The 22,610-nt window shown below is 38.3% G+C and overlaps 2 protein-coding genes across 2 annotated transcripts; one reads left to right on the forward strand and one right to left on the reverse strand.

The window, feature by feature from the left end:
- Positions 1–11,546: 11,546 nt before the first annotated feature.
- Positions 11,547–18,523, reverse strand: LOC140438752 (uncharacterized). The gene is made up of 7 exons (XM_072528398.1): positions 18,131–18,523; positions 17,028–17,394; positions 14,207–14,442; positions 13,528–14,161; positions 12,870–13,211; positions 12,397–12,720; positions 11,547–12,352 (listed from the first exon to the last, which is right to left on the reverse strand). Exons 1-7 carry the CDS (start codon positions 18,521–18,523, stop codon positions 11,547–11,549), a joined length of 3,102 nt encoding a protein of 1,033 aa, XP_072384499.1.
- A 2,987-nt stretch (positions 18,524–21,510) lies between these two features.
- On the forward strand, positions 21,511–22,320 carry LOC140438753 (uncharacterized). The gene has a single exon (XM_072528399.1). It carries the CDS (start codon positions 21,511–21,513, stop codon positions 22,318–22,320), a length of 810 nt encoding a protein of 269 aa, XP_072384500.1.
- Positions 22,321–22,610: the final 290 nt, after the last annotated feature.

Consider the following 22,610-nt stretch of genomic DNA (forward strand, 5'->3'; position numbering starts at 1 on the left):
TTATTTTCCATGTACCTAGTTACTATGTATTTTTTAGAGGCCTATGTAACCACTCTCTTGTATATAAATAGACAAACAATTTTATATAAGTTTAGTTTTAAGTCTTAAATGTACCATTGATATAGTCCAAGATAAATATTTTAAATAAACAATGAATATATATTGAACCCAGTGTTTTAATCTTTACAATCTAAAAAAAAATAAACAAAAAATATGTAGATTTGTAGCCGAAAATATCATTTTATTATTTTTCTTCGAACAAAAAAGCGTTAAACCTCTCCATGAAAAGCAAAATCTTTAATTACAAACTCTTACAATCATCTTTATTATATGAAGTCAAAATTGAATAATTCACTCAAAATATTGTCATGCGCCACCTTCCTATTTTGTGATATCTACACCATGGGTACTTTAGTTTATTGTTAAACTCGCATTTACGATTGAAAACAAACTCATAAAATACTACTTTTTGAACTTTAATGACTTAAAATATTTGGATCTTCCATAAATAATATACAATAAATAACTTTTTATTAATTTCACGTCTTAAATCAATTATCTATCAAATACGCTATCAATATTATTTAATAAACAACTCAAAATATTCCTGAAGCCGTGTCAAATATTTAGTAGTGTAATGTTTTTATTAAAAGTCTAATTTACTTTGATTTCTTATTTTAATTTAATAAAAAAACATGATAAATTATATCAATTTATTAAACCACTGTACAACAATTACATAATTTATCTATACGAACGTTACAATTTAAACGCGGCGCGAATCTTCAAAATTAACTGTTCTCTTCATAACAAAATTCCTCTATAAATATAAAAACCTGTTATTCGACAATTACGGTGAAGCGGCGATCCCCCATCGAAGAAACCAGAATCTCAGACTGGTTTTATTTGGCCTAGGGAGACCCGTCGATCTTCTTACTAGAAAATACTTGAATGAATAAGCATATTAGTAATAAACATGTTTACCGATCTGGGACATACGACACGTCACCATCTATCGTAATATTGTCCCCCTCTTAAAAGAGGGTTCCTCCTGGAACCTTGGGATTGGAACTGGAACGGTATGCAGGTATCGGCAACTGGACCCTCTTTTACAACTTCCAGTTGTATAAAAATGACAAGGGACGGTTTTCTCTCCGCACCAGTAACTATGCGGATTGCAACAGACTAATACCTGGACTTCGGTGTCTTTAAAGATCTCCTCCACCATACTTCGGATAACCCTCCACTCTAATTGGCGGCACTCTAACTTTGGCATGGCTAACTTTTGCACGTCGAACTCTAGTACGTGCTCTCTCAATTGAAGTAAGGCTTCCCATACATCTCGGTAGGTAGGTTGGTCAAGGGCAGTGTCTTTTGTTACCAGGTAGAGTTCTTAGAGTTTCAAGGCTTTCCCAGGAGCTGGCACTTGGCATTGAAGTTCTGCAACTCGACCGAACTTCCTTCGAAAGACGGATGCCAACCCTGGTGCGTCTTTGATACTGGCCGGGATGGTAAGGGCCAGCGAGTAGTCATCGGGGAGCACGAGTAGATCTTGCTTTTTTTCAGTGGTAACACCATGTCTTGCTTTACCGGTACCTCCATAGGCACCCATGAATTCCTCAAACGTGAGGTCAGACACATCTTGGACTTGGTTTACTTCCACTTCTTCATCTACGTCGTGGTCACCTTCGAAAGACGAAAGCCGGTTATGGTGTACTATCATCGGCTTTCCCCTCGGAATCTTGCTTATTCGGTAGATGACATCGTTGATCTTCTCCATGATGAGGTATGGACCTTCCCAAATCTGCTGCAATTTGGGAGAACAACCTGACAGTCTGATACAGCCATACTTTGTCGTTCTTCTTAAAGCAACCCTTTTCGGCTTATGTATCGTACCGTTTCTTCATTCGGTCGCTAGCGATCTGAAGGTGGGAACGGACCAACTCATGTACATCGTCCATTCTTCTTCGTAATTCGATCACATAATCTTCACCTGCTACATCTTCTCCAGGTCGACACCCAAACTCTAGATCACAAGGTAGTCGTATTTCGCGTCCGAATAGGACTCTGGCTGGTGTCTGGCCTGTTGATTCGTTAACAGCAGATCTGTAGGCCATTGTGAAGAACGGAAGATATTGGTCCCAGTCTCGCTAATGATCGGACACCATCTTTGTCAAATACTTGCCAACTGTCCTATTCATCCGTTCTACCATACCAACTGATTGCAGATGATAAGCCGTAGTTCTTGTTTTCTTTATGCCTAGTCTATCACATATTCCTTGGAATAAATCGCTTTCGAAGTTCCTGCCTTGGTCACTATGGATCACCAAAGGCACTCCAAATTGGCTGATATATTCTTGAATCAACTTATCTGCAACGGTGGCGGCCTTCTGGTCTGGAAGTGCGTAAATCTCGACCCACGTAGTGAAGTAATCCATTACTACCAACATGTACTTGCCTCCATTTTCACTTTCTGGAAATGGCCCAGCGATGTCCAAAGCTATTCTTTCAAACGGGCTTCCAACATTATATTGTCTCATAGGAGCTCTCCTCTTTCGGTAAGGCCCGTTACTCGTAGCACAAATAGTACATTTCTTACACCAGTCTTTTACATCGTCGGAACTGTTCATCCAATAAAACCGTTCCCGAATTCGCTGAAGGGTCTTCTTTACACCAAAATGCCCTCCCGATCGACTGTCGTGTAACTGACGAAGTACTTCGGCTATTCTTTTCTTTGGGATCACCAACTGTCTTCTCTTATCTGAACCGTCGTCATTTTCCAGGACTCGTTTGAGCAAGCCATCTTCGATGATAAATGAGTCCCATTGGGTCCAATACGTCTTAACTACTGAGCATAGGTTTGATATTTCTTGCCAAGGTGGTCGACGGTTTGCCTCTTTCCATTTTCGGATTTTCTGTATAACTGGATCTCTCTCTTGTTCTTCCCTTATCTTAGTAGGCATCCAGTCGTCGTTGACCATCGTCGTTCTTAGCATTGCTGCTTCCTTGGATTCCGTTTTGTTGCAGTGGGAACACTCTGCTGGGCATGGCCTTCTGGAAAGAGAATCAGCGTTTATGTGGCTAACTCCGGCCTGGTGCTCAATCTTGAAATCGTATTCTTGGAGTCGTTCGATCTACCTGGCTATCTGACCCTCTGGATTCTTAAACTGCATCAACCACTTAAGGGCAGCATGGTCGGTTCGGATTAAAAACTTTCTTCCATAGAGGTATTGGTAGAAATGCTCTACTGATTTCACTACTGCTAGAAGTTCTCTTCTCGTGACGCAATAATTCCGCTCAGGTTTCGAAAGAACTTTACTAAAATATCCAAGAACTCGTTCCTGTCCTCCTTGAATCTGAGACAGTACTCCTCCAATTCCCACATTACTTGCATCTGTATCTAAGATGAACTCTCCTTCTGGCAGTGGATACCCTAAAATTGGTGCTGTTATTAAATGTTTTTTTAAGGTCTCAAAGGCATTTTGGCCGTCTGTATCCCAGCAGTATTCTCTTGCTTCCTCTGTAAGTCTCGTTAATGGTTTAGCCATCTCTGCAAACTTCTTAATAAACCTCCGGTAATAAGTACATAGTCCAAGAAAATTTCTAACTTGATGTTTGTCCGTTGGTAATGGCCATTCCTTAATGGAATCAATTTTTCCCTTATCCACGGCCACTCCTTTTTTACTGACTATATGACCCAGATAATTGACTTTACCTTGAAATAGCTGGCACTTTTTTGGGTTTAGCATTAATTGGGCAACTTTAAGTCGATTAAAAACGTTTTCTAAATTCTTCAGATGTTCTTCGAATGTCTCCCCCAAGACGATTATGTCATCTAAATAAACCAGGCATGTTTTCCAAGATAATCCTCCCAACACATTTTCCATAAGCTTCTCAAATGTCGCAGGAGCATTACAGAGTCCAAATGGCATATCGTTGAATTGCCACAATCCAGATCCAGTGGTGAAGGCTGTCTTCTCTTTATCTACTAGGTCCATTTCTACCTGCCAGTATCCAGACTTTAAATCCAAAGTAGAAAACAATTTACTTCCAGCCAATGTGTCCAATGTGTCGTCGATCCGAGGCAGAGGGTAACTATCTTTCTTGGTAACGTTGTTCAGTAACGGTAATCCACACAGAACCTCGTCGTTCCGTCTTTCTTCTTAACCAGGACCACCGGAGAGACCCATGGGCTCGTAGAAGGTTCTATCACCCTGCCTTTTCTCATTTCCTGAACAATCGTTTCGACTTCCTCTCTTTTCGCCTGTGGTAATCGTCGAGCTGTTTGACGAATTGGCTTAGCAATACCAGTATCAATTTTATGCTTAACAACGGTAGTTCTTCCCGTCTTTCCTCCTTTCGGTACGAAAATATCACGATACTGCCGAAGAAATTTCCTTTTCTCAATTTGATTCAGAGACTGTCCAGCAACTGCAACCATCATCATCATCATTTTGGCTTTACAACCCTGTGTGGGTCCTAGCCTCCTCAAGAATTTTTCTCCAGTCGTCCCTATCCATCGCCTTCCTCCGCCAAGCACGTATTTCCATATTTCTCATGTCTTCATCGATGTTATCTAGGAATCTTGTTTTGGGTCTTCCTCTTCTTCTTTGACCAATAGGTCTATCAAGGAGCGTTTTTCTAGCTGGGTCGGTTTGCTCCATCCGCATTACATGGCCTACCCACCTCAGACGTCCTATCTTTATGTGTTTTACGATATCTGGTTCCTGGTATATCCTATAGAGTTCGAAGTTGTATCGTCTTCTCCAGACACCATTTTCATTTACCGCTCCATAGATGCGCCTTAGTATTTTTCTTTCGAAACATCCTAACATGCTTTCATTGCTTTTTGTTAAAGTCCAGGTTTCTGAACCATATGTTAGGACTGGGCGTATTATTGTTTTGTAGAGTTCAGCAACTGCAACCATTTGGTCGAATTTGTCGTTGGAATTATCAGATGTTGTCGTCTGACGGATTATGGATGTCACAGGTACACAAGTTCCTACTTTTGTCTCTTTCTTGATGGTTACTGGATAGTCATTGACATTGATAAGTCTCACAGGAATTTCTTTAGCCGCAGTCACCAATTCCTTTCCAATTATGATTCCTCAGCCAACCTCGTGTGTCTCTTATAACAGGTGTCCCTTCGTCCACAATTCCCTGTAGCCGCGCTACTATGATTGATTCACTTCTCGCAGGCACGACTGTATCTTCTTTAACGGCTGCTTGCATAGTGTTGTCATCATGTGGGTGAAGAAATACCTCCTCGTTACCAACTTTGATTACCTTATTCTTAAAATCCAATTGGAATCCATGCGTATTCATTACGTCCATTCCTAATATAACATCCTCTTTGATGTCAGCAACTATAACAGTATGGACGAACTTTTCTGCTCCAATTCCTAATTGTATCTGGATTTCTCCATGAATGTTGGCATTTTCACCCGTAGCGGTCTGAAGTCGCAACCTTGTTGGCAACAGTTTCTTACGGCTGTTTATAACTGTCGGGCGTATAATGGTTCTGGTCGTTCCGGTATCCACCAACAACATATGCTTTTTACCATTTATTTCTCCATCTACACACTACACACTATCTTCACGACATTTCAAAAAAGCTATTAGTATGAGAGGGTCTTTGGAAAAGTTCTGGGTCGAAGCTGCTCCCTAAGGCCGACCCGTTCTAGTTTTTCTGATGGTGAGTTTCTTGATTTGCGTCGTACCTAGGGTCCTTACGTGTCCTATTTCGCCACAATTATAGCATCTGATGGTCTTCGTTTTCTTGTATGTCATGCTTTTCATCATATTAACGAGCTGGTCAAGTTTATCTTCATCTCCTTCCTCTTTTACAGTCCTAACTTTACTGTACCCGCCAGAGTCCTGCGTAGCTGACTCGTATTCGAGGGCGGCGGATAAGACATCAACCAGCGTCTTGTGACGAGCTAATCGCAGTGTTCTCTGCATTTTATGATCACGAAGACCATCAATAAACGTTTGAACGGCCAATTTTTCCATCATGTCTTCGCGAGCTGTTGGATAAGCATATCGTACTAATCTGGCAATATCTACCTCATATTCTTGAAGAGCCTCATCTTTCTTCTGTCTACGATTTTTAAGCTGCGACTGATATACATGCTCCAAATGTTCGTGGCCATATCGCATATCTAACCTCTTCTTGAGTTGTTCGAAATCATCGGTCTCCTCTACGGCTATGGTCTGAAGCACATCTAAGGCATCTCTTCGAAGAGCGATAGTCAGGTTTACAGCCTTTTCTTTTTCAGACCATCCATTCGCTCTTGCGGCTGATTCGAACTGTTTCATGTAGTTGTTCCATGATGATTTTCCGTCGAAAGTTAGGACTTTAACATGAACAGAACCTCCACTTCCTTCAAATTTCGGCCGTGTCTCCAACTTACATTTTGTTTCGTCTTCTTTTGTCTCTGCTGTAATTGGATTGTTTCCTCTCTCTGCTGTCCCTGTTTCCTTTAGCTTCTTTTCCATCTCTTTCCATATCTTTTCTTCGAAGGCTAACATATCGGCAGCAACTTGGTTTTTTAACGACGATATTCTATCGTCGAGGGCAGACATCTCAGAAGTGACTTTAGAGATTTTCAAAGAGATGTTAGCAGAAACTTAGCTTTCCAGAGAATAAATCTCGTTAGAAACTTTGTCTTCTAATGATGCGATGTCACCAGAAACTTTGGCTACATCAGAAGATACCTTCGAAATATCGTCAGAAACATTGTTCTCTAATGATGCGATGTCACCAGAAACTTTTGAAATATCGCCAGAAACTTTGTTCTCTAATGATGCGATGTCACCAGAAACTTTCGAAATATCGCCAGAAACTTTGTTCTCCAATGATGTGATGTCACCATAAACTTTCGAAATCGACGAGAGGACAGCATCTTCAAATATATAATTCTCTGGGTTCAATCCTTCTTCTAGCAAAGCGTTCTTTAGTCGTTAGACTAACTCAGCCTTTTTTCCGGTAGAAGCTAATTCTCTGTCCTCGAGATGTCGTCTTAAATTCGTCACTGTGAGCTCATAAATCGTAGTCATTTTCACAATTTTACTTCTAACACCACTGTAATGTTTTTATTATAAGTCTAATTTACTTTGATTTCTAATTTTAATTTATTAAAAAAACACGATAATTTATATCAATTTATTAAACCACTGTACAACAATTACATAATTTATCTATACGAACGTTAGAATTTAAACGCGGCGCGAATCTTCAAAATTAACTGTTCTCTTCATAATAAAATTCCTCTATAAATATAAAATCCTGTTATTCGAGAATTACGGTGAAGCGGCGATCCCCCATCGAAGAAACCAGAAGCTCAGACTGGTTTTATTTGGCCTAGGGAGACCCGTCGATCTTCTTACTAGAAAATACTCGAATGAATGAAATATTAGTAATAAACATGTTTACCGTTCTGAGTCATAGGACACGTCACCATCTATCGTAACAGTAGCCTTGCCACCATATTCAGTTCGACTGAGTGCGGTGTATGACAAAGATAGCAAATATTCGATTTGGAAAATATCACCACGGGCATGGTGTTCATTTTTTTCGAATCCTGAAAAAACTAATAAATATTTTTGAAAAATTTAAACGCAGAATGAAAGATTACATTATTACCGAGGGCCGAAAGTCCCTTAGAATAAACAATAAGTTTTTTTGAATGAGATATTTGAGATTAAAAATCACACTAAATTTTCTCTTCTTCTTCACCCCTGTAACTTATTAAAATAAACATTATAGAAGTTTTCAGGGACTTTCGGCCCTCGGCAATAATGTAATCTTTCATTCTGCATTTAAATTTTTCAAAAATACTTATTAGTTTTCTCAGGATTCGAAAAAAATGAATGCATTTAAAAAGCGTTGACCTGAAATTTTGCGCCTTCGCTCTTAAGAAGGCAATATGCGTAAGATATGACTTAAAATAAACATTAGATGAGACGGCCCTGACAGTGGCATGATTATACCACGTTTTAAACCGCTCTGTTATTTTTCAATTTTTAAATGTAAAATACGGAACAACAATTTGATATCCTTAAATACTATCAATAAACAATAGTGCAGTGATAATGCCAATCAACTCAACCCGACGTGAGTAACAAAAAACCTTTATATAAGATACTACAATAGTAAATATAACCTATACAATTCGAATCAAGTTCAACCTACTGGTTTTATCAACTGAAACAAAATAAAAATGACTTCAATTAACAACATGACTTCTTCTACTTCAAATACACCAAAAAATACTTATTCCAATGTAGTAAATACGTTTAAACACCCAACAGAGGACCAAGCAGTAGTACTCTCCAGTATCGAAGGCATCAAAATCCACAATTACATCGTAGCAATTGGATCACTGGTTGGTCCACGTAAAGTCTTGTTTGCATCTAGAATTCCAAATTGCTGAATATGTATCTACCTCTCTACCAAAAACATAGTCGATATGCTTCTTCATTCCTACAAATATATTAATATAAATGAGTCAGAAATAGAGATAAGAAGATTAATCACACCAGCACAACGACTTGTAATTTCTAACGCATGTCCTTCAATTCCAAACAGTATCATTAAAGCAGAATTACAAAAGGCATCACTGCAGTTTCCAGATGACTTTCCTAAGAGTTGGTATGGCAGAAACCGAATATAGTCACGTCCTAAGCTTCAGACGGCAAGTATTTATTTCGCCCCTTGATAATACCTCCATTCCTGACTCCTTCAATGTATTCCACAATAAAACTTATCGTTTATTCCTCTCTGTTGATGGACTAAACTGCTCTAAGTGCAAGACTATTGGACATAACGATACAGATTGTCCCATCATAACAACTGCTAATTCCTCAACCGTACCCTCAGAAACCTCTCCAAATACGACACCTGAAATAGATGATAGAGATCCTGAAACACAACAAAACATGGAAACGAACGCCAGCATAACTGAAACTATAGAAAACGCAAGTCAACCCTCCTTACCAAAAGAAACAATATCATCAAATCTAAATAATATTAATAATCCTGCTGAAACTGTAACTCTGCAACCTTCAGTTAATATTAATAAACAAATTACTCAAGTATCTACTCAAGTTAAAACACAAATCCCATCCTCATCTGACATCGACCAAAATAACCCAGAAACGGACTCACAAATCTTTACTCCTCCTATCACACATAAACTAAAAAAACCTAAAAAAACAAACTAAAACCTCTAACGACGACATTATTTGTTCTCTAGAATTGATAAAAGACAAAATTGAAAACCGATCACCCCCATTCATATTAAATTTTAATGAAATATGCGACTTTCTAGTTAATACCCTTCATGCTAAACATCCTGAAACTATCTCAAAGAACTACTCAAATGAACCTTCCGAATTAACCGATATCCTTAACTTTATTCATTGTTACTCTCACAGCTCTAAATTAAAAAACAATATTACCAGATTAAAGAAAAAACTTAACCCCACTCACACATCTTCAACGGAAGAGACCGAAAAATCCGATGGATAAATCACTAATCCTTCAATGGAACCCAAATGGGTATTTCGCTCACCTCGAATCACTCAAACTATTAATTCAAAAATATTCTCCACTAATACTGTGTATACAAGAAACTCACTTCAAAGAGAATTCTATAATAAACCTAAAAAAATTATACTCCTGAACCCGAACAAATTAAAAGATGTCATAGAAATTGTCAGCACCCCCTTACCACTCCCACTCAAACGTTGTGAACAAGTGATAATAACTCGACTACGATTAGGACATACTGTACCAACCCATATTCACTTAATAAATAAAGAAGCCATCCCTTTCTGCCACAACTGCAAGACACAAATCACTGTGAAACATATTCTGTTAGAATGCAAAACATACACCCAAGAAAGAAGAAAAAATAACCTCTCTACCAACATGAAGGATCTACTAAGCTGCCAGTTCAACCAAGTGCTGAAATATTAATTTTTACAATATTTAATAGAATATATTTAAGTTATATATACATTGTAAGAAATTTAATACTTGTAATTTGTGTTTGTACCCCCTGCTAATAACTCTTAGTAGTTGATGCAGGGTCATTTTTGTTTAAATAAAAAAAAAAATAAAAAAAAATAAATAAAAAAAAACATTAGATATCTTTAGTATAGCTGTTTATTCAAGAATACATAACACATGTGTATCAATAACTTAAGACAGGTTGCAACTTTTTATCGTCTCCTTCTACATTAAATGTGAAAGTGTTGAACAATTCTAATCCATCATCTCCCAGCAAACTTAAGAATGTGGCCAGTCTCTTTTTCTCAGGCTTATCTTCTAAATCGGTGGCGTCCATGTAGAGGTTAAATTTTTGAGAGAACCTCCTCCAGTTTGCCGCCAAATTGCCATCATCTAATACAAGGGGTTCTGGGGCACTGGTACACTTCTAACCTAAGTGTTGCGGCTGCTACTGACAGGCGCCTAGATGACAACTGTCCTAACAGGTAACTGTCATTACCATTACCTTTTAGGACTTCAGCCACCTTTACATATGGCATTTATATAACACATATTACATCTCCCCCTTTTTACTAATTCAGTTTTAAAGGTGGTTTAACAACTCTACCTGATTTAGTTCTATAATTATCTGCTTGTTCAGTGACATTATTTTGTATGTCAGTAGAGGTAGGCAACTCTGCCTCTGTTGTCTGTGTTGATGATGAGGGTTCTTGATCTAAATCTACATCGCTTGTATTCGTAAGTATTATAGTTGGTTGTGTCTTAAATCTATTTAGGGATTCTCTAATATCTACTCTATTGCGACAGACAATATTATTATGCTCATGCTGCGATACTATTTGGGCTGGTTCCCACCTGTTTTGACATTGATTGTACATAACAACATCTGTCTCAGATTCTAACGACTCTAAAACACCTTGGTTATAGTCTCTGACATACACATTTCTCCTTTTACTTAATTTTCCTTTCACATTTATGCATAAAGCTGGTTTTAACATATCTTGATCAATAGGTAATTTGGTTCTACAGTGTCTACTCATTAAGAGCTGTGAAGGAGTATAACCAATGTGTTTAAGGGGTGAATTCCTATATTGTAATAATGCTGATTCAACATCAGACCTATCATCAATAGACTTTTTAACAATACTCTTAGCAATTGCTACACCTTTCTCAGCAAGCCCATTTGACCGCGGATAATTGGGACTTCTAAACTTAATTTGAAAATTCCATTCTGTAGCAAAGTTTTTAAAATAAAAGCTATTGAAAGGAACATTATCACAGCATATATAAGCTGGTGAACCATGTATAGCAAGCATTGACTTTAAAACTTTAATGACAGAAAAAACAGATTTGTCTTTTAAAGAGTGAAGCTCTATCCAGTTTGAAAATAATCATAAGCTACTAGATAACTTGTACCATAACATGTGAAAATGTCAATGCCAATTCTTTCCCATGGATATTCTGGTAAAGAGTATGGACATAATGTTTTCCTTTATTACTTCGATCTAAACTTTTCACAAGATTTCAAGAATCACATATAGAGACAAGAAGTCTCTATATCAGAGCTCATTCCTGGCCAGTAAAAAATTTGCCTGGCTCTAGCTTTTGATTTCTCAATGCCAATATGACCCTCATGTACCAGCCTTAACATTTCAGATCTTAAGCTTTTAGGATCAACAATTTTATTCCCATAAAATAACAAGTTATCACAGACACATAAGTTGTCTCTGAGCTTAAAAAAATTATTAACTATCTGTGGAACATCACGCTTGTGTTCTGGCCATCCCTGTATGCACAGGTTTATAACAGTTTGCAATTGCTCATCTTTTTGGGTTTCTATTCTAAACTCTGATTTTCTAGTATCAGACATAGCAACATTATTTACTACAGCATGAAATGCAAACTGAAATTCAGCATCTGACTTCAGACCTCCTTCTTGTAAAAATGCCCGAGATAATGTATCTGCAATATACAGATACTTTCCAGGTTTATATACTACATTTAAGTCATAATGCAATAGCCGTAAACGCATTCTTTGCAAACGTGGAGATAATGCACATATATCTTTACGAACTATTGATTCTAGAGGTTTGTGATCACAACTAACAAGTACATTATGACCATACACAAAATAATGAAATTTTTTAAGAACAAAAACTATTCCTAACATTTCTTTCTCAATCTGAGCATATTTTTGCTCAGTTGTGCTTAAGCTCCTAGATGCAAAGGCCACTGGATGGCCACCTTGCAGCAAACAAGCGCCTAACCCATCTTTACTGGCATCAGTTTCAATTTCTATTTCTTTAGATGGGTCAAAAAATGTTAGCACTGGTGATGCTGTTAGCAAATGTTTAATTGAAACAAAGATTTATCATGAATACCAGTCCAGTGCCAAGGGACATCTAATTTTGTTAGTTCTCTTAATGGGGCTGTGACTTTTGACATGTTAGGTACAAATTTGCCCAAAAACTTTGCCATCCCCAATAGTCTCATCAGATCAGATTTATTATCGGGTGTTGGCATTTCTAGAATAGGTTTTACATATACTTGATTTAATTCAACACCTTGTTTGGAATAAATCTGACCTAAAAATTTAACACTACTTAACTTGAATTGAATTTTTTCCTTATTGAATCTAAGGTTGTGCTTTAGGGCCCGTTCTAGTACAAGGCGAAGGTTTTGGTCATGCTCTGCTTCATTAGCACCTGTAATAATCAAATCATCAAAATATAGATCAACACCTTCAATGTCACCAAATATTTCATAGTTTTTTCTTTGAAAGACTTCTGGGGCTGAGCATATTGCAAAAGGTAAACGACAAAATTGATACCTACCGAAGGGAGTCCAAAAGTACAATAATCTGCACTCTGATCATCAAGTTTAATTTGAAAGTACCCATCTTTCATATCCAGAACTGAAAAATACTCTTTGTTACACAATTTTGCAGCAATTTCATCTGCTGTGGGTATCAAAAAGTATTCTCTTTTAATAGCTTTGTTCAGGTACTTAGGGTCTAAGCACAACCTTAAATCCTTGTTTTTCTTTTCCACAATTACAAGTGGGTTTAACCACTCTGTGGGTTTCTCTACCTTTCTGACAATACACTCATTTTCTAGTTGTTTTAATTTATCTTTTAATTTCTTATGTAATGCATGAGGAACTCTACGAACTGGTTGAACATGAGGAACTGCACCTTCTGTCGATGAAATGTGATAATAATTAGGGAATTATCCAAGCCCCTGAAAAACTGTGGGATATGCCTCTACAACTTTAGCCATAGTTTTGAAGTCTACATCTAAACTTCCTACTCGCTTAATGAGATTGAGACTAATACAAGTATCTAACCCCAACAAAGGTACTTGGTTCTGAACATCAACAACAATAAATTTAATATCTGAAGATGCAGTCTCTACCTTGCAATTAATTATAATTTCTCCTACAGGTTTTATTTTAAAATCATCATTGCCATAAGAAACTATTGTAACATTACTTTTATTTAGTTTTTTTTATACCAAGATTTTGAATATACTCAAGAGGCAGAACATTTACTTCTGCACCAGTATCTAACTTAAATTCTACTATGCAATTTTTTACCTGAACTTTCTGCTTCCAGACATTCTGAGAACTTCCAGATTTCAATAAACCTACAGTTTTGACACAATTGATAAACAACTCACTATCATCACTTTCACTACCACTATGTTGGTTTTTTACCTCATGTACTCTCTTCCTGCTCACCGACTCTCTTTTCTCCAGACCGTTGGTGCTCTTACTACACACTCCAGCAAAATGGTTTCTACCTTGGCAACGGGCACAAGTTTTGCCATATGCTGGACACTTTCTTCCTCGATGTTTGAACCCACAATAACTGCAGACTTTTTGTGATGTACCTCTATTTGACCTCACTGCATCCACTGTTGATTCAGCTGTAAACGCTTTTGCTTGTATTTTACTGCTTTCACTTAGTCTACATGTTGTAATAGCCTTTTGTAATGTCAACTTGGATTCTCTTAGGAGACTTTCTTGTGTTTGTTTGTCTTTTATTCCAATAACAATTCTATCTCTAACCATGTCGTCCTGATCTTTATACTCAGTCATTTTCACTGCTTTCTTTAACTCAGTCACGAAACTATCAAAATGTTGCCCCTATTTTTGGACAATGCTGTTGAACTTTAACCGCTCATAAATTACGTTAGACTTATGGGAGCAATACTCTTCAAATTTATCGAAGACAGGTTGCAACTTTTTATCGTCTCCTTCTACATTAAATGTGAAAGTGTTGAACAATTCTAATCCATCATCTCCCAGCAAACTTAAGAATGTGGCCAGTCTCTTTTTCTCAGGCTTATCTTCTAAATCGGTGGCGTCCATGTAGAGGTTAAATTTTTGAGAGAACCTCCTCCAGTTTGCCGCCAAATTGCCATCATCTAATACAAGGGGTTCTGGGGCACTGGTACACTTCTAACCTAAGTGTTGCGGTTGCTACTGACAGGCGCCTAGATGACAACTGTCCTAATAGATAACTGTTATTACCATTACCTTTTAGGACTTCAGCCACCTTTACATATGGCATTTATATAACACATATTACAATATAAGCTTGACTTATACTCAATAACGGGTCGAATGAATGTTTTGTAAGTATGTGTGAGAGTTTTGTTGTTTGTTTTGCCAAACGTCCCTGATAGTGGTACTAGGAGTCGGGCTCGGTTCCTGACCCTATCTAAAGTTGCCTTTAGATCAGGTTGCCAGTTAAGTGTTTTAGTAAATAAAACACCCAAATAGGAAGCTGTCGGGCTAGTAACGAGTCTTTCTCCCATCAAATACAGGGGCGTTTGGTCAACGCGATTGCGAATTATGCCAATTGATGTTTTTGGGCTGCGAAACACAATAGTTTGCGTTTTCGCAGCGTTTAGCTTAACTCTCCACTTATTACACTATTCTTCGACACCGTTTAAAAGAGTTTGTGCTCTTCTAAAGGTTCTCTCGGGGAAGTAACCGTCTGCTGTTGTTAGAAGGGCAGTGTCATCTGCGTAGAGGTACATTTGTATGTGTGGTATGTTTTGGATAGGGATAGAACTGTTGTATGTGATGTACAACAGGGGTGCGAGTACTGAGCCTTGGGGTACTCCCGCTCGGGGAGTGAATGGGGTGGAAACTTGATCGCTTACTCTCACTCTCACTGTTCTATTCGATAGGTAAGAATGACTGATTTTAATGAATTGTAGAGGTAGCCCGATGTCAATTAGCCTCCGAATTAGTCCTTCATGTCAGACTTGATCGAAGGCCTTTTGTACATCAAGAAAAGTGGCTATGGCGATACCGTTACAGTTTATTGTCTGTGTAACTTTAGTAGTGAAGTCTATTAATGCATTTTTTTGTGGATCTATTTGGTTGGAATCCGTACTGAAATTTGGGGATGATATTGTGAGTATCGAGATAGTCACTGAGCCTCTCTTTTAGGATTAGCTCAAGAACTTTCCCTAGTGAATTTATTAAGGAGATAGGTCGATATGATTCCACATTAATACGGGGTTTACCCTTTTTGGGTGCCATGATAGTGTTTGCTATTTTCCAAGGAGTAGGAAAATAGTAATTTTTGAGACATGCATTAATAGTTTTTGTGAGATGCGGGATTTTACCCACAGGAAGTTGCTTTAGATGTTGCCGAGAGGGGGCATTTGGGCCTGTAGGACCCATCGCCGGCTCTTCGGACTTTTTCCTGTCTCCGGAATTGGAACGGGTGTTTACCATCTTCGTTTGTCGCTAGTGAAATGGGTCAGTACTGTTGCCGTTACAGAATAACCGTTACAGCGACAAGTATCTGTTACAGGTAACGGTTCCAAGGAACAGTTACAAAATAACAGATCAAAAATGGAAAACAGAACAGGTAAAATAATCTAAGTATTCCTTGACTTACGGAAGGAATAACTTGGTAAACAATAAAATAAAATGGTATGATAAATGTAGTGCAAAGAATATGTTTCTAAGTGTTTCTTGACTTACGGAAGAAACAACTTAGAATAAAAAGTAAAAATGTACAAGATCAAAGAATAGAAAAATGCAGAAATATGAGTAAAAATACACAAGGTAAAAGAATGCAGAAATGTTCTTAAGTGTTTCTTGACTTACGGAAGAAACAACTTAAGAGAGGAATATAAACAAATGAAATAAGTAAATATAAAACAATATGTGAAAATATGTCTAAGTGTTTCTTGACTTACGGAAGAAACGACTTGTAATATAGAATAAAAAAAAATAAAATGCAAAAATAAGAATACAAATATTTACAAGTGTTTCTTGACTTACAGAAGAAACAACTTGTAATAGAAAATAAGAAAATAAAATGCGGAAAAGATATAGAAATATAGCTAAGTGTTTCTTGACTTACGGAAGAAACGACTTAGCGTGAAAATGAAAATAACAGAGACAAGTATACGAAATATCAGAAATAAGAGTGCAAATATGGAAATACTTCTAAGTGTTCTTTTGACTTACCGGAAAAGAACGACTTAGACACACAATGAAACACAAGTGAAATATCAGAAAAATATTTCTAAGAGTTCTTTAACTTACCGGAAAGAACTACTTAGACACAAATACAAGAAATATAAACAATCAAAAATAATCAAATAAAATAGTAAATAAATCAATACATGAACAATAGTAATATTCTAACCTGAAAAGGTCTGAATATACGACAACTGCTAAAATAAAAAGGTACACAGGAAATCAGAAATAAAACAATAGCTCAAGTTGATACAATAAAGCACCGACTAGGTCTACAGTAAGAAGAGGCAAGCTCGACTGATCGATGAGAGAAAATCTACCTGCTTTTATGTAAAACAAATCCTTTGTTTTACGTAGCGAAAGTGGAATTTCCCTGCATCGAATCAATTAGAAATTTGGATTTGGCCAACCTTGGAATTCCCAAGTATTTTGACCGATACCCAAATTCCTTGATGCCTCCGGCACGGCTGTCGCGCCTCCGGAGGACATAGACACCTTCTACTGATATTGTCAGGTCCAGGAGAATTATTTTTGCCTATTTGGCAATAACTCTCCGTTTCTCTGTCAGTAATAGGGTCCATGATTGGGACGTGGTTTGGAGTTTGATGCATGAGAGTATTTCTTACTGCGAATTCAGTTTCGAGTTTGAATAAGCGATCAAAGTTAGGGTTGTCAGGGGTTTGAAAGTTTTCGTGAAGTGAGTTTTTGAATGCTTCTGCTTTTAGTTCAGGGGTACTAATAATTTGATTGTCAATCAACAGATGAGATGGTTGCGATAATTTTTGTTTGGTTAGGACTTTGAATTTGTTCCAGAATTTAGCCCCATCTCTGTAATCCAACTTCGAGGTAGCATCCTCCCACTGGCGAGCCTGTAGGATGGATATATATATATATATATATATATATATATATATATATATATATATATATATATATATATATATATATATATATATATATATATATATATATATATACAAGGATTTCCACAGTTTTCACTGTATTCCTTCACTCAACCGTTTTCTCCAATTTTTCCTGTTTAGCCAGTCCCCTTCCTGTAGGTTTCTTCTACTCATTGCTTCGTCCACCTCATCTCTGAAAGATCTTCGGGGTCTGCCTCTCTTTCTTCTTCCTATCGGGCTCCACTCTGTTATTCTATTTATCCACCGATTTTGGTCTGCTTTTCTGACATGTCCGTACCAGGTTAACCTCTTCTGTTCGATGTAGTCTATTATGTCGGAGTTCATGCCCATTCTCCTCTTAATCTCCATGTTATTTATCCTATCTCTTCTTGTTACTCTGCAGCTTCTCCTTAGAAATTCCATCTCTGTTGCTCTTATTTTGTTTTTGGTTTTCTTATTTATTGTCCAATTTTCACACCCATAAGTGGATGGATGGGTATTTCCCTCTTAATTCGAGCAGAGATGCGGTTATACTCTGTTTTGACAAGGGGGTCTCTGTTGATTTTGTATTGACGTAAAAGTCGTCTTTTTTGTGTATTTTGGCAATGATGTGTTGTGGAAGTGCCGGAGAAAAAGGTAGAATGGTTTTCATTGGAATTGAGTGATTGATTGCCTCGATTATTAGGTTTTCCATTTGGATTACACTCTGGTCAATACTTTCATTAGTATTAAGTTCACCTAACTCGGGAATATTACTGGTTATGAAGTTTTGTGGCCAGTTTGCGCGACGATAATCTCTTATTTGTCTTGGGGGAGGTGGGATTTGAGGTGACATGATATCAGAGTTAACTAATATCGGAAGATGGTCGGACGTTATTGTATCGCCTATGTGGCACCGATCGTCGAACCTATGCATCACGCTACCTGGAACGATGATGTGGTCCACGATAGATGTCCCATTTGCGTTCAAAAACGTGTAATCTGTGTTTGTGATTCTTATAATTGGAAGGTCTAGAAGTATATCAGTTAGTCTGATGCCTTCAGGATTACTAATATGATCACCGAATTGGGTGTGTCTACAGTTCAGGTCGCCCATAAGAGTGGAGTGGTCGCTTTATTTAGAGTGGAGAAATACTCTAAAAGTTATAGAGAAAGCGGGCTCGCTGGATGCCTGTAGTAAGAGATTATCGTAAGGGTTTGGTTGTTTGGGAGATGCAGATCAATTGCCAGGAAGTCCACGTTGAGTGGAGGGATGTTTTTCGGAAATTTGTGGGGGGAGTGTGGTAGTCCGTGTTTGATGAGGATACCATTCCCACGGGAAACATGACAGCAGCTTCGAAATATTGTTGTATATCCTGCAAAAGTCGGAGTGTTTCGACAAAGTGTGTCAGTGATGGCAAGGATTTGGATGTTGTGATTTTGCAGGATATGTTTGATTTGGGGTCTCTTTTTAAAGATCCCTTGGCAATTTACTGCACCGATTGTGAAATCCATAAACGATTAGTTTAGAATTTGGGGTGGAATGTTATGTCGACTTTGTTATTGTGGCCAGACAATACTATTGTATGGCCCAAAGATTTTGTCAATCACTGAGCTCATGATTGACGTTATGAGGTTTAGTAGCACAAGGGTGCTAAGTTTGATGGTGTTTTTTAGGTCTGTGGTTAGGTCAAAGGGGGGAGTTGATCTTTCGATCGACAAAGGTTGGGTTTGGTGGGTGTCTATGGGTTTTTCTTGCCTTTTCGGGCAGCGATTTGAGTATGCGGGATGTTCACCTCCGCGGTTCGGGCATTTAGGTGTAGTAGGTTTTGGACATTCGCTAGATTTATGATTTTGTCCGCAGTTCGGACAGACAAATGTTCTTTGACGGCATTCTAAGATGGAGTGGCCGTTTGTGCAGCATTTGCTGCAATATTTTGGGGTTGGTATTACGGGGTTTGCTCCGTGAGGGAGCTCAGTATAATGGATGAGTCCATGAATGGGAATGCCATAATTCAATACGTGTGAGTATTTATCTGAAGAGGTAGTCAGGACTTTAATTAATCTGGTGTCTTTTCCAGTCTGCAGAGATTTTACCCTCCACAATCTGGAGACAGGAATTTCTTGTTCGGTGAGAATTTGTTTAATTTTTTCCTCAGTGTAATCATCTGATACGTTCACAATGAGGAATAGATAGTTTGTGGGCTTTGGTGTGTGGGCTTGATTTGCGGGAGTGTGATTTCTAGAAGTGACTTTGATTTGGGTTTGTCCTGTGGCTTTATGTATCTTCAACTGCATTTCTTCAGAGTTTAAGGAGTGCATAGTGCGTAGATGTGCAATGCCGTGGCTTAGGACTTTTAAAGAGTGTATCTTTTGATACAACAAAGGGATGCAGTTGAGAATGCGAAAGAAGGTGCGCTGATTGCACAAGTCTTGTGGAATGTCCTTGAAGAGGTATTCAAATGTTTTAGGATTATTTATGGAATTTGTAATGTTAGGATTAGTTCGAGGTCTTGATGATGGGGGTGCCTTAGTGGCGTTGGCGAACGTTTGAGTTGAAGCAGGTTGGGAGTGTTGGGTTTTGGAGGTACTAGGTTGGTTTTGGGATGTAGAGGAGGCTTTATTTTGAGGGGCTGTGGGCTTTTTTGGGGCTGAGTGTGTTTGGATTTGAGGGACTGATGTGGATTGTTTAGTTGATTGTGGTTTTTGCGATATTGATAATTTTCTGTGGGTAGCGGGTAGCGGTGGATAATCAGAATCAATTTTTGAAAGCATGTGGTGGTTTGGATCATTCATCTCTATTTCCCTGCGCTTTATATTGAAGCGAGTTTGTAGAGTTAGAATTTCAGTTTGAAGGTTTATAAGTTCTTGGGCAGACGAGTATGGGTTGTATGATTGGTCCGGGAAATCGACAGATTCATTGTCTTGTATAAGAGGGGCATAGGGATTAGCGGCGAGTGCCACGGTCTGTGATCTAGTAACAGACCGGGTGGAGAAGGCGGACCTGGTTGAATCAGGCATTTTCAATAGGTTCTGGAAACTACTTAGTAGGACCGTTAGGGACTCCGCAGCCTCACGGAGCCAGGGGGCGGTAAAAAACCCCCCAAGAAAAAGGCTTGCTCCACTAACGTATACCTTGTAGTATTAGACAGTGGCTATGCTTACCTAGCGTTTACCACGCTGCTAAAGGGTCCCTCGATGGACGTCTATCACAGAATTTATAGCTCGTCGTACTCGCCTTGTCGCCTGTGTGATTTTGCCAAGTAAAAGAACAATTTCCGGGCCAGTATATTCTACTGAAACCCGGTACTATTAATCTCTACCGACTACCACCAGGCTCCGTTGGGTTTTCGGACGGCTATTTCCTCAGACGAACTGTGTGCTGCAATTTTCAGAGCTACGCTCTCTCGAACTTCCCGCCGACGTTGTTATTGAGAGGGTATGTTTCCAGGGACCACTCAACGACTCGTACAGGAATGTTTCTAAAGATGTGAAACAGTTGTATGTATTGTAAAGAAGTTTATTGCGGGCAGCAGTTAAGTTTATTGAGGGGCAGTAAAAAGGGTATTTATTTATAACCACGGTTGGGTCGAAAACGTAAAAAAAACACCTTTTTCAATCTTATTTTCTCTCGTTATAGCCAAATTTGCCTCGCTACAGTGGGTTATAGTTCAATAGAAATTTCACGGGACATCTAATGTACCTCGTTATAAGCGAAACCTCGTAATAACCGTGTTCGTTATAGCAGGAGTTTACTGTATATATATATATATATATATATATATATATATATATATATATATATATATATATATATATATATATATATGTTTGTTTTGAGGTTTCCGCGGGAGTTAATTTAATTTCGCCGTAGCACCCGCACGAATCCCTGTTGAAAACATTATCAGCGAAGTAGAAAGTTCCATTACCAATATACCTCCGGAAACAGCTGAGATCATACGCCAAGACGTATCGCAGATATTACGGACAGCCAAACCACCGAAAAGAAATTTAACACGTGAGGAAAAAGAGGCGTTGCGAGATTTGCAGAAAAACAAAGAAATAATCGTCCTTCCAGCGGACAAAGGTAACGCCACGGTAGTAATGAATATAGATGACTACGACAAAAAATTAACAGATCTTCTAAACGACACAGCATACGAAAAAATTGCCACAGATCCAACAACATATCTAGAAAAAACAACGAAGGCCAAGATCAAAGTTTCAAACATAAAAAAGGAGGATCAGCCCAAGCTGATTCCACGCGAAAAATCATCTAGGTGCCCTAAGCTCTACGGTTTACCAAAAGTTCATAAAGTTGGGATGCCACTACGACCAATAGTTAGTTCAATCGGATCACCCACACAGCCGCTCGCAAAGTTCTTAGCCAATCAGTTACAACCGTACGCAGAGGAAGCGGATTCTTACGTCAAGAACGCAGGCCACTTCATCGAGCGTATAAAGGACGTGACTCTTGACCCGGGACATTTGCTAGTGAGTTTTGACGTGGTGTCACTTTTTACTAACGTCCCAGTAGAAGAATCGTTAGAGATTATAGGAAAAAAATACCCAATACCACCGGATACAGTAAACCTAACGAGACACTGCCTGAACAACACATATTTCATATACAAAGACCAAAGGTACAAACAAGTCGAGGGAGCACCCATGGGTTCACCACTGTCACCGGTGATAGCAAATCTGTTTATGCAAGAAATAGAAATACGAGCAATAACAACGGCAGAGTATAAACCGAAACTATGGTTGAGATACGTGGACGACACCTTCATTATCTGGACACATGGGGAAGAAAAACTAAATACATTCCTAAATCACATTAATACCATCCATCCCAAAATTCAGTTTACTATGGAACTAGAGAAAGACCAACAGCTACCGTTTTGGATGATTTAATAATAAAGAAAACTGATGGAACTTTAGGATACACGGTATACAGAAAACCAACACACACCGACAGATATCTACACGCTGACTCACACCACCATCCTGCACAACTGCAGTCAGTCATCAAAACTGTGACTATAAGATCAGAAAGATTAACAGATGAAGAACACAGGAACAAAGAAATGAAAACGGTCAAAACAGCATTAGGAAAAAATGGCTTCACCACGTACACAATTGAAAAGGCACAAAAATCACAAGGAGGAAAAAGCAAAGAATCAACAGAAGAAAAAGAAAAACCT

Source organism: Diabrotica undecimpunctata, chromosome 4 (assembly GCF_040954645.1).
Source record: "Diabrotica undecimpunctata isolate CICGRU chromosome 4, icDiaUnde3, whole genome shotgun sequence".
NCBI classification, from domain to species: Eukaryota; Metazoa; Arthropoda; class Insecta; order Coleoptera; family Chrysomelidae; genus Diabrotica; species Diabrotica undecimpunctata.

What these genes read in the sequence shown, in the direction of transcription:
- LOC140438752 (XM_072528398.1), bottom strand. Translation starts at nt 18,523, where the DNA reads ATGGGCGACCTGAACTGTAGACACACCCAATTCGGTGATCATATTAGT. An exon ending in ATGAAAGTATTGACCAGAGT is followed by an intron (nt 17,395 to 18,130) that starts GTAATCCAAATG and finishes TCCATCCTACAG; the next exon opens with GCTCGCCAGTGGGAGGATGC. An exon ending in TCCTGGACCTGACAATATCA is followed by an intron (nt 14,443 to 17,027) that starts GTAGAAGGTGTC and finishes CCCTTGTATTAG; the next exon opens with ATGATGGCAATTTGGCGGCA.
- LOC140438753 (XM_072528399.1), top strand. Translation starts at nt 21,511, where the DNA reads ATGAATATAGATGACTACGACAAAAAATTAACAGATCTTCTAAACGAC.